General features: G+C 42.5%; 1 protein-coding gene across 3 annotated transcripts in view; it reads right to left on the reverse strand.

Annotated features, from left to right (window-relative positions):
* Nucleotides 1-4,225: 4,225 nt before the first annotated feature.
* HLCS (holocarboxylase synthetase) overlaps nt 4,226-12,659 on the reverse strand; it is a 159,914-nt gene continuing 151,480 nt past the window's right edge. For all 3 annotated transcript variants that reach the window (XM_073668391.1, XM_073668392.1, XM_073668393.1), the window contains 3 exons: nt 8,310-8,424; nt 6,762-6,975; nt 4,226-5,498 (listed from right to left, as the gene is read on the reverse strand). In XM_073668391.1, coding sequence (XP_073524492.1) covers nt 5,327-5,498; nt 6,762-6,975; nt 8,310-8,424 — 501 coding nt within the window. In that variant the 3' untranslated portion in view covers nt 4,226-5,326. The remainder of the gene's footprint in view (nt 5,499-6,761; nt 6,976-8,309; nt 8,425-12,659) is intronic.

Consider the following 12,659-nt stretch of genomic DNA (forward strand, 5'->3'; position numbering starts at 1 on the left):
AACCTGTAGGGGGGCGATGGCGTAGCAGCCATTATTTCTAATCCTGTACAACCCCTTGAAGACAGGGCAATAAGCACAGAACTACCCTTTAACCAGGGGTCGTATAGACATACCATAACTCTGCTCATGTGATCGTGTACATGACTCATTACTTTGGATGTTTCCATGTGGTCCCTACAGAAATCAGTTGAAAGAGTTACTAATCCGGTGGTGCCCCCAAAAGAATTTGGTAGGGAAAAGGGGCTTCAATACGGAATGCAGTCTTTATATACAGTCATGGACAAAGCACCGATGCCGCCAGTCAATGCTTTGTCAATACTTCAGGCAAAGGAGCCGCCAGTCAAGGAGGAGGAGGCGGTGCTGGGAGTGCAATAGAGCTGGAGTGACAGAGGCTTCGGATCTACCGTAGCTCTTCAGCCTCATTTGCATGAAAATTCAAACACTTATTTCTCAGTAATAAAGGAACGGACCGGCCATGTAAAAGGTATTGCTGGAATTTGTCTGTGAAAGAGCTATATGTGCATATAAATAGTGTGGAGGGTAAAATCCTGCTGACAGATTCGCTTTACATATGCAGACAAAAAATTATTTTGGACAATTGGACATTGCCTGAAATTACATTGTAGATCATAGCATAAATGGAAAAGAATACAAGTTTTCTAAAGCACATTATTTGGATAACTCCACACCCAAATTTACATGTATATGGGTATTGCTAGCCCTTTGGCCCTCTTGGTTATTTTTTTTTTGTTTGTTTTATTTCTCACCGAAATCCGACATAAGACGATAAAAAAAAAAAAAAAAAAAGTTTATACATTGTTAGAATTTACATTTTTGTTAATTTTTATGTATTTTATTACCCTAATCCTAGACGTAACCTTAACCTTAGACCTAACCCTAACATTAGACCTAACCCTAACCTTAGAAATAACCCTACCCCTAGACCTAGCCTTAGTCCTAACCCTAACCTTTGATCTAACCCTAACCTTAGAAATAACCCTACCCCTAGACCTAGCCTTAGTCCTAACCCTAACCTTTGATCTAACTTTAACCTTAGAAATAACCCTACCCCTAGACCTAGCCTTAGTCCTAACCCTAACCTTACACCGAACCTTAACCCTAACCTTAGTCCTATCACTAACCTTAGACCTAACCCTACCCCTAGTTAGGGTTAGACAAAAAAAAGTGCAAAAAAATTACAAGGGACACTTTTACAGTGGGGACAGCAGGTTCCTGTCTTTCCAGTAACAAATGTAATGTACAAGTGAGATAACAGGCGGGGAACTGCAGGAGAGCACAGCCCGGCTTCTTCCAATACACTTATCACAGTCTTCCACCATGCTTGAGCTGTAAGTAAACAGCCGGGGCACAGAGATCTCAGCGCTGCTTGCAATGCGATCTGAAGCATCAGCGTAAAAAGTCGGTGCTGCAGAATAAGGCCTATAAATGAACGTCGTAAAAAGTTGTATCAGCAATCAATAAAGGGTTGGAAGTCTATGCACTGTGGCATTACCAGATCTGGTGGGGAAAAAAAACAGAGTTGTTCATCCTGCGCCTCCTGATTCATGAATAGAAAGCCAAAATGGCACCCAATGGGACTGATCTGCAGTACCAGACAGCATGCTGGTGCGGTTTCTAATCTCAGGCATGAAAGTTATATTTTATATATATATATATATATATATATATATATTTCAGAATATCATTAACCCCGTATGTGAGGGTTTAGCCATATATTCCTCCACATCCACCAGAGATCGTCGGCCCCAGCCAGGAAAACATGTTATTTATTGCATATCAGCGCTTATATAAATTCTTAGCCTCTATAAACCTCATAAAGAATCTCTGATTTATATATCCTGAAATCAGAAACAAATTACCCTTTTTTTTTATCTTTCATATACAATGAAATTAGTAAATATCTAAGCAGATTGAAATGTGCATGGTCTGTAGAGAACCTCCCCGGGGAGCCATGAAAGCCGCTGCTATTCATAACCCGGTCTGCGGGGACGCTTTAATACTAGACGTGCACAATAGGATATTATATTCTTTCTGGAGGGTTTTTCTTTTTCTCTTCCCTGAAAGTTATTTGCGTTAAATAAATAAAAAGAAAATGACCAATTTGAAAGTAATGTAGTAATGTATCCTGAGTGGGGGCCAGAAAGCTGCAGCTGCAGCACCGCGAGCAGACACGGGAGATCCCTGCAGCGTCCGGCGAGGAAAATGTCATCTGCCACCTATGACGATGAACAGGCAACACTACCGTTACCTGCGTGTTATATATATATGTATGTATATATATATATATATATATATATATATATATATACAGTGGTGTGAAAGTGTTCGCCCCCTTCCTGATTTCTTCTTCTTTTGCATGTTTGTCACACTTAAATTTTCCAGATCACAAAACAAATTTAAATATTAGACAAAGATAACACAAGTAAACAAAAAATGCAGTTTTTAAATGAAGGTCTTTACTATTAAGGGAAAAAGAAATCCAAACCTACAGGGTCCTGTGTGAAAAAGTGATTGCCTCCTAAACCTAATAACTAGTTGTTAAATAACAAAGGAGTGGCTTCAGAACAACTCTGTGACCATTCTTGACTGGCGGAACTGGAGAGGATCTGCAAGGAAGAATGGCAGAGGATCCCCAAATCCAGGTGTGAAAAACTTGTTGCATCATTTCCAAGAAGACTCATGGCTGTACTGGCTCAAAAGGGCGCTTCTACTCAATACTGAGCAAAGGGTCTGAATACTTATGACCATGTGATATTTCAGTTTTTTTTTTTTTTATAAATTTGCAAAAATTTCTACATTTTTATTTATTTTCAGTCAAGATGGGGTGCAGAGTGTACTTTAATGAGAAAAAAAGAGGACTTTTTAGAATTTACCAAATGGCTGCAATGAAACAAAGGGTGAAAACTTTAAAGGGGTCTGAATACTTTCCGTACCCACGGTATCTCAAAAGCTCTTTAATGGGCTGTAAGGGCTTTTTCTTCATTAATTTATCATCAGTTAAGCAGGTAAAAGCTCTGGAGCCGATTCCAGGTGTGGCATTTGCATTTGGAAGCTGTTGCTGTGCACCCTCAACATGTGGTCAAATGGGCTCACAATGGAAGAGAGACAGACCATTATTAGGCTGAAAAAAAGAAGAAATCCACGAGAGAGATGGCAGAAATGTTAGGAGCAGCCAAAACAACAGCTTGGTCAATTCTGCAAAAGAAAGAGAGCACTGGTGAGCTCGGGAACTCAAAAAGGTCTGGACGTCCATGAAAGACAACAGTGGTGAATGATCGCAGAATCCTTTCCACGCTGAAGAAAAACTCTTCACAACATCCACCCAAGTGAAGAACGATCTCCAGGAAATAGGTGTCTCAGTATCTAAGTCTACCATAAGGAGAAGACTCCATGAGACCCAGAGGGTTCACCACAAGGTGCAAACCATTAATCAGCCTTAAAAATAGAAAGGCTTTAGATTAGACTTTACCACAAAAGCATCCAAAAAAGCCGACTAGTTCTGGAAAAGCAAAACTAAGATGAACCTGTATTAGAATGATGGGAAGAAGAAAGTCTGGAGAAGACTTGGAATGGACCACGATCCAAAGCCAACACATCCTGTGTAACACATGGTGGAGGCGGTGTGATGGTGTGGGCAAGTATGGCTTCCAGTGGCACTGGGTCACTAGTGTTTATTGATGATGTGACTCAAGACAGAAGCAGTCGGATGTATTCTGTGTGTACAGGTACCGATACTTTCTGCTCAGATTCAACTACATGCAGCAAGGTTGACTGGACGGCGCTTCACAGGACAGATGGACAATGACTCAAAACATCCTGCGAAAGCAAAGAAGTGGAATATTCTGCAATGGCCGAGCCCACAAACAAGCAACAACTGAAGTCATCTGCAGTAAAGGCGGCAAAGCCTCACAGAGGAGGAACCCAGCGTCTGGTGACGTCCATTGCTTCCAGACTTCAGGTAATCATTGCCTGCAAAGGATTCTCTACAAAGTATTAAGAATTAAATTTTTATTAATGATAAAGTTAATTTGTCCAATTACTTTTGAGCCCCTGAAATGAGGAGACTTTGTAGGAAAATGGCTGAAATTCCTAAACGTTTCACAGGATATTTTTGTTCAACCCCTTTAATTAAACCTGAAAGTCTCCACTTCAATAGCATCCCAGAGGTTTCATTTTAAATCCAAAATAGAGGCCTGCAGAGCTGAAATCACGAAGAATCGGTCACTGTTCTAATACTTTTAAACCTAACCGTATATGTAAATATATATATTTTACAGCGATAACAATATTATATTGCACAGCGAGAGATACGCATGCTCTCCTTATAATTTTTTTCTTTTACTTAAATGCCTGTATTTTGGGCTAAAAAAATCATTTTTGCAGTTGAGTTCCATTAAAAACGTTAAAGCAAGCGCTCTTTGGCTTTAACAGGGTCTTTGTTTTGCTGCACATTGCTGGCTGCACAATGAGTTATCTTATAATCTGTCAGTGAGCTCATTCTTGATGGGGAGTTTGTGACTTTTTTTTTGTCTTTCTACGCTCCTCTCAGCTGATTTTATGTCCACATGAAACTTCAGCTCCAAGTTGATGTGGTCCTTATGAGCTCGCTATCAGATCCTCAGTTAACTCGTTCTGCAGCAGCAACGTGTAGGGAAACAAAAAGCCTATAAAAGGCAAACAGTGCAAAATTTTTAATGAAACCAAATTGCAAAAATTATTTTTATTCCAAAATACATGCATTTAAGTAATAAAAAATATATATTCATATGCTTTATTTGCATAAAATCAAATATTGCTATAATCCAAATTCCTTCAATGTGACGTTTTTTTTTTGGTATCTGGCATCGAAGCCATACCTACCCAGTGTTAACCAAATTTGACAGGTATGACCCCATATGTGACCCGAGAGAGATAGAGGTGTAATCCATGCCTCAATATAAGGAGTGAAATAAGTAGTGAACCCACCAATAAACCTTTATCAAACCAAGAATAATTTTCCTTTATTTGCACGGTAATTACAAGTTTATTTGAGCGCATCCAAAGCCCCAATTCCCCCAAATTCCTGTAAACAAGTCCCTAAGAGAGTACACCCCGCTAATATACAGCATTTCCATGGATGATATAGAAACGCACAATAAAGGAAAACTAAGAAAGGGTTAATACATCCAAACATTAGAGAAATAACCTATAACCGTCCACGTGGTATTAAAAAATATATCTATTTCAGACAGTGGCCGCCGCCGCCGGTCACCGATCATGGGAATGTCTACGTTTAGGAGAAACACACAGCACTCCTGTGTCCGGGTCAGGAAGACTTCGGTATAATCAAGTTTCTGATCATGTCAAAGGAGTTGCCATCAGGATGGACGGTGACAACTTCTTTCCCTTCTTGGAGAATCTGGAGAAACCCAGAGTCATCTACGCCAACGATCCAAGCTAAAGGGCCATCCTCACCTCCGAGTCGAATCTGCTGCCCACTAAAAACAAAAAAATACAAAAAGATAGGGGGTGAAGAGTTAACTCTTGGCATTGCCATTTTTTGTCAGTAGATATGAAAAAAAGGAACATGATTTTGAGATACTTTGTTGGGAGATGTTTATGCTCTGCGTGTCTATGTAGTCGCCCAGTGGTGGTGATGTGAATTGCCAAGAAATGCCAAGCAAAAACTCAGGAGAACCAAAGGGGGAACGGGGCACAGGGCTTGGATGAGGCACAGGGTTCCCTTGATTTTAGGGAATCATAGGTGTTCCAAGGGTCGGGCAAACCCTAATAAATGTACATAGAGGAAAAATCTCTTTTTAAGATTTACTGGAGATGACTGAATTGATTTTCAGGACCAGGGGCTGGCGGTCAGGGCAGTATTCCGTGGCCACTGGAAGCCTCCTACTTGCCATTCTCCACGACTCCTGATTAGCGGGCCTGGTACGACATCATCATTTGCAGATATGTTGCACTAGGCCGGCTAATCATAAGAAGAATGAGGGATAATGGCAAGGCTCAGGGCTGACAACTAGACCCGGGTCCTGCAAAATTATGCGGTCCTCTCTAGGAACCTTCCGTTTGCATATGGCAGGGATGACAGGGGGTCCCAAGTCCTGCCATACATCTAGCAGCAATTTGATCCACTTTTCTTTTTTATTTTCCCCGAAAACAGCTCCACACCTGTCCACAGGTTAAATCTAGCATTACAGCTCCATCTAAGTGAATAGAGCTGACTTCCACTCCAGCCTCCATATCTATGACACTATTTTTCAAAGAGAGCAGCCATGTTTTTCTAATCCTGTTCATCCCAGCTAGGACAATGGAAGACCATCGGGGACCAATAAAATCAGATAACAAAAGCAATGGTTATGGCCCCCAAAAATGTAGTTTAATTAGTCATCAATCTCTATAATAAGCACCATTATTACCAAACCCAAAAACATCATTTTTTTTTGTATGGGCCATTGCTCTTCACGTCAGGACCCCATAACTATTTCCATGGTCAGGGACCAGTGAAGTGTCCACGGAGAGGACCTTGTTTACCCATCCATTATGGACAATGCCCTTATCTTGAAGATGGATGCCAGAAATATGAGTGACACACGTATAATTCAGAATCAGCAGTGCCTAATCCCAGACCAAAGAGCAGGCCGAGGCTGTGATAAGTTATCTAGATATTTCTTCACGCAATTCTTCAGCCGGTGAACTTTTACCCCATATGAGACAATGGGGACCTGCACAATGTTTGTCACACTCACCTGTGCACCCAATATTTATAATAGACGGGCAGAATAGCATCGGGTCCTTCCTCCTGGAATATATGAATGAGCCTCTCCAGAGCGGTCACCGAGCGAGCGATCAATGTATCCACCCTGAGCGGATCAATATTTGTTCTGTATCTCTTGTTGTGCTCATGGATGAGATCATTGATGCAGATCGTCGGGTTACTGTTCGTGACATTAAACCCACAACCTAGTAGGAAAAGTAAAAAAAATATATATATAAAAGCATTACGACCTTACACCAATGAGAAAACCGTATTGCAAACTCTGGGTGTTAATGGGTTACTGTAACTGATATATTTTAAATATATCACTTAAAGGGACTATCCATTTTCAGTGGCCTCTTGAAGAAGCTGTCCGCTATGCCTTCTTAAATGCTAAGGTGCCCCAAATTAAAAAAAACAAACTAGATTCTACTTCCAGACCGACGCTGTTCCAGCGATGTTGGAGCGATCTCTCCCGGCAGTCATTATTAGGACTGCTGCAGCTAATCAGCCACCGCTGATTGGATGCAGCCTTCACACTTCTGTGTGATGGAACAGTGAAGGCTGCAGCTCAGCTGTTTGGCTGCAGCAGTCCTAAAAATGTCATATGACCACTGGGAGAGATCGCATCAACATTGCTGGAACAGCGCCAGTCCGGGAGGGTAGTTTGTGTGTTTTTTTTTTATTTTATCTGTGGCACCTTAGCATTTAAGAAAGGGTTGTAGAGTAGTGAATAATCTCTTTAAAAACCAACCTGATCACAGGATTGTTTATGGAGGATCCTGATACTAAGTGCTTAATTTCCCTGCAGTGCCACCACAGGAGAAATGAAGTATTACATGCTGTCTATAGAAATTAATGACTCTCCATGTCATGTATGGACAACATGGGTCCTCTGTAAGAGTCACGCTCTTTGTAGCCAATTTCTACTCTGGGCTATTTGACAAGACTTCCGAAATAGAGACCCCTTAGGGTCACATTGTTTGTCTAAGTATATTTTATATCCAAAATCCTTGGGAATGTCTTAAATTAATGCAAATATGTCAACAGATTTCACAAACTGCATAAATTAAAAAAAAAATAAAATAAATCTTAGACCTGATGAGGATGGTGCACTTACTTTGAAAATTCAAGTCAGAAGGACTGTATAAATCTGATACTAAGAAGATAATTTTAGGGTCACTTGAATATTAGGTGGGAAAACTTTCCAAAAGGATTATACTGTCATTTTAATATAGTTTATCACAGTAAGTGCACCAGCTTCATCGGGTCTAAGAGAGTTATTTAATAGTGTGTGCAGTTTGTATCGGAAAATCTTATGACAAATCTGCCTGAAAGTATGAGGTTATATTATTCTGATATTTCTGGAAACCACAACCCTGATTTTAGGAAATTTGCTGTATCTACATTCGCAATTCCTGACGTATGCTTTGGCACGTCATGTTTGTCATAGGGACAAAATCAATTATTTTTTTTTAATACCAATAATTAAACACTTATAGACCCCATATAGAGCTTGCACATGAAGCAGCTTTCATACCGATCAATATATGAAACGTGTTTCCCATGAGTGTCGAGTTGACCAGGACTCCCCCGAGCTTCATCAGATTACTGTAATATATATCGTTTGGCCACTTCACCTTTAATTCAATATCCTGTAAGGGGGCAATTAAAGAAAATTTAGGTACAGATCAACAGAAAATTGCACCCACCCCCTTGACGCATCACCGCAATACCCTACGATAACACAACTGTTCCATTTCCTCAACATATGGCAAGTTAATGAAGATCCTTGTACACCACCGATCAAGACGAAAATAACAAAGGACACATTTTGCCCATCCAATCTGTCTATGTTGGGGTTTACTCTCTTAGCTCTACCCATCCACTCATTTTAGGTCAATAAAGAGTGAAACGCGTCGTGACCACCATGTATCTCATGGGCTGTGGTGGTCAAGCCAAAACCAAGACCTCTGGCCTGAGAAGATTAAATGGCAACCATAACACCTTCCAGACAAGTAGATCATGAAGAATGCCCATTTATTCTGGAGTTCTGTAGCTATTGCTATAGACGGGCACTAACAATGTTTCGGCATTCATGGACATCAAGGCGGTTAGGCCATCAGATCAGATCTGATTTTCATCCATGACTTCTCCAGGATCTGTGCCGGGCACGAGTGCAGTAGAAAAGTTTAGCAGTAACTTTACTCAAACCAGTTGTAGCATCTCTTCATGGTTTCAGGCTGAAATGCGAAAGGTGCTCAATATTCAGGCTAAAAGGTCTAATGGGCATTTATCGTTTTAGGTCAAACCCTAAAAAAACGTATATTGAGTCCCAAGAACTTGTTACAATGCAGAACAATTTAGTATTGAAATAAGAGTGACGCGTTTCGATACAGGTCAAGACTTTTCCTCAGGTTCATTAAGGTAGTCAGGTCTCGAAACGCGTTGTTAGTATTTCTATTGTAACATTTTAGGAAGTTTATCAGCAAGTGCTTTCCCAGACCAGTCCGCCAGAAGCCAGTGCCACAGTATTACAGAAATGGCTACGAATATTTAGGTACCCAGCCAAGGGCGTGCAGGGAAAGAGGAGCACTGGTTTTATAAGGTTTATTCTTATTGCTCTTCTATATTTTAGCTGTATATTAAGAAATTACTCCAGTAGCTGCTGGTCAACCAGTACAAAAAATCCACTAATATCGGTGGGATTGGACAAAAATCTAATATGTATGGGGGCTTCTCGACTCTACCCTAACAGAAGTTGTTGGGCCGAGTAGGATTTGGTCTGTAGGATCTCCGATGGCCAATCCTATGGTTCTGCGCTGTGATAGGCCGGTGCCAGGGGAGTCTGCGAGCAACTCTCTTTCACGTTCATTTGTATCAAGGCGTCAGCGAAAATTGCCATTGGCCAAACAGTCATTCGTCCGCCAGCTAATGTGTGTGAGGGCCTTAATGATAACTTTATTAGAAATTAATACTAAAAATTTCATAGTCACTATTGTATGGAAGAGAAACTAGTGTGTTCTAGTAAATACTCGTATTACATATGAGTATCATTTCTTATAATTTTGCTTTGTTTTGTTCCCTTTATTCCTCCCACAAAATAAAAAAATTTAAAATTGACAACTGGGTGTTACTAGTTGGGGGGATGTGGTCCTGCAAACTCTTACACTGCCCAATCAGAGCTGACAATATCAGACTGGGTGTCACCAGTTGGGGGTGTGTCCCTGCACATCCTCACACTGTCCAATCAGAGCTGACAGTATTAAACTTGGTGTTACCAGTAGGAATTGGTGTCCCAGCCCATTTTCACACTGTCCAATCAGAGCTGACAATATCCGACCGGGTGTTACCAGTTGGGGGTGTGTCTCTGTACTCTTTCACACTGTCCAATCAGAGCTGACAATATCCGACCGGTTGTTACCAGTTGGGGGTGTGTCTCTGCAATATTTCACACTGTCCAATCAGAGCTGACAATATCCGACCGGGTGTTACCAGTTGAGGGTGTGTCTCTGCACTCTTTCACACTGTCCATTCAGAGCTGACAATATCCGACCGGGTGTTACCAGTTGGGGTTGTGTCTCTGCACTCTTTCACACTGTCCAATCAGAGCTGACAATATAAGACCGGGTGTTACCAGGTGGGGGTGTGTCTCTGCACTCTTTCACACTGTCCAATCAGAGCTGACAATATCCGACCGGGTGTTACCAGTTGAGGGTGTGTCTCTGCACTCTTTCACACTGTCCAATCAGAGCTGACAATATCCGACCGGGTGTTACCAGTTGGGGGTGTGTCTCTGCCCTCTCACTGTCCAATCAGAGCTGATGGTCTCGCACTTGGTGTCCCCAGTTGGGAGTGTGTTCCTACAGAGCTTTAAATTGTCCAATCAGAGCTGACAGCATCAGACTGGGTGTTACCAGTTGGGGTTGTGTCTCTGTACTCTTTCACATTGTCCAATCAGAGCTCACACTATAAGACTGGGTGTTACCAGTTGGGGTTGTGTCTCTGCACTCTTTCACACTGTCCAATCAGAGCTGACAATATAAGACCGGGTGTTACCAGTTGGGGGTGTGTCTCTGCACTCTTTCACACTGTCCAATCAGAGCTGACAATATCCGACTGGGTGTTACCAGTTGAGGGTGTGTCTCTGCACTCTTTCACACTGTCCAATCAGAGCTGACAATATCCGACCGGGTGTTACCAGTTGGGGGTGTGTCTCTGCCCTCTCACTGTCCAATCAGAGCTGATGGTCTCGCACTTGGTGTCCCCAGTTGGGAGTGTGTTCCTACAGAGCTTTAAATTGTCCAATCAGAGCTGACAGCATCAGACTGGATGTTACCAGTTGGGGTTGTGTCTCTGTACTCTTTCACATTGTCCAATCAGAGCTGACACTATAAGACTGGGTGTTACCAGTTGGGGTTGTGTCTCTGCACTCTTTCACACTGTCCAATCAGAGCTGACAATATAAGACCGGGTGTTACCAGGTGGGGGTGTGACTCTGTACTCTTTCACACTGTCCAATCAGAGCTGACAATATAAGACCGGGTGTTACCAGTTGGGGGTGTGTCTCTGTACTCTTTCACATTGTCCAATCAGAGCTGACAGCATCAGAATGGGTGTTACCAGTTGGGGGTGTGTCTCTGTACTCTTTCACATTGTCCAATCAGAGCTGACAGCATCAGACCGGGTGTTACCAGTTGGGGGTGTGACTCTGTACTCTTTCACATTGTCCAATCAGAGCTGACACTATAAGACTGGGTGTTACCAGTTGGGGTTGTGTCTCTGCACTCTTTCACACTGTCCAATCAGAGCTGACAATATAAGACTGGGTGTTACCAGTTGGGGGTGTGTCTCTGTACTCTTTCACATTGTCCAATCAGAGCTGACACTATAAGACTGGGTGTTACCAGTTGGGGTTGTGTCTCTGCACTCTTTCACACTGTCCAATCAGAGCTGACAATATAAGACCGGGTGTTACCAGGTGGGGGTGTGACTCTGTACTCTTTCACACTGTCCAATCAGAGCTGACAATATAAGACCGGGTGTTACCAGTTGGGGGTGTGTCTCTGCCCTCTCACTGTCCAATCAGAGCTGATGGTCTCGCACTTGGTGTCCCCAATTGGGAGTGTGTTCCTACAGAGCTTTAAATTGTCCAATCAGAGCTGACAGCATCAGACTGGGTGTTACCAGTTGGGGCTGTGTCTCTGTACTCTTTCACATTGTCCAATCAGAGCTCACACTATAAGACTGGGTGTTACCAGTTGGGGTTGTGTCTCTGCACTCTTTCACACTGTCCAATCAGAGCTGACAATATAAGACCGGGTGTTACCAGTTGGGGGTGTGTCTCTGCACTCTTTCACACTGTCCAATCAGAGCTGACAATATCCGACCGGGTGTTACCAGTTGGGGGTGTGTCTCTGCCCTCTCACTGTCCAATCAGAGCTGATGGTCTCGCACTTGGTGTCCCCAGTTGGGAGTGTGTTCCTACAGAGCTTTAAATTGTCCAATCAGAGCTGACAGCATCAGACTGGGTGTTACCAGTTGGGGTTGTGTCTCTGTACTCTTTCACATTGTCCAATCAGAGCTGACAGCATCAGACTGGGTGTTACCAGGTGGGGGTGTGACTCTGTACTCTTTCACATTGTCCAATCAGAGCTGACAATATAAGACCGGGTGTTACCAGGTGGGGGTGTGACTCTGTACTCTTTCACACTGTCCAATCAGAGCTGACAATATAAGACCGGGTGTTACCAGTTGGGGGTGTGTCTCTGTACTCTTTCACATTGTCCAATCAGAGCTGACAATATCCGACCGGGTGTTACCAGTTGGGGGTGTGACTCTGTACTCTTTCACACTGTCCAATCAGAGCTGACACTATAAGACTGGGTGT

This window comes from Phyllobates terribilis, unplaced genomic scaffold (genome assembly GCF_046119375.1).
Source record: "Phyllobates terribilis strain yellow unplaced genomic scaffold, ASM4611937v1 Scaffold_2__4_contigs__length_985480577, whole genome shotgun sequence".
In the NCBI taxonomy this organism is placed as follows: domain Eukaryota; kingdom Metazoa; phylum Chordata; class Amphibia; order Anura; family Dendrobatidae; genus Phyllobates; species Phyllobates terribilis.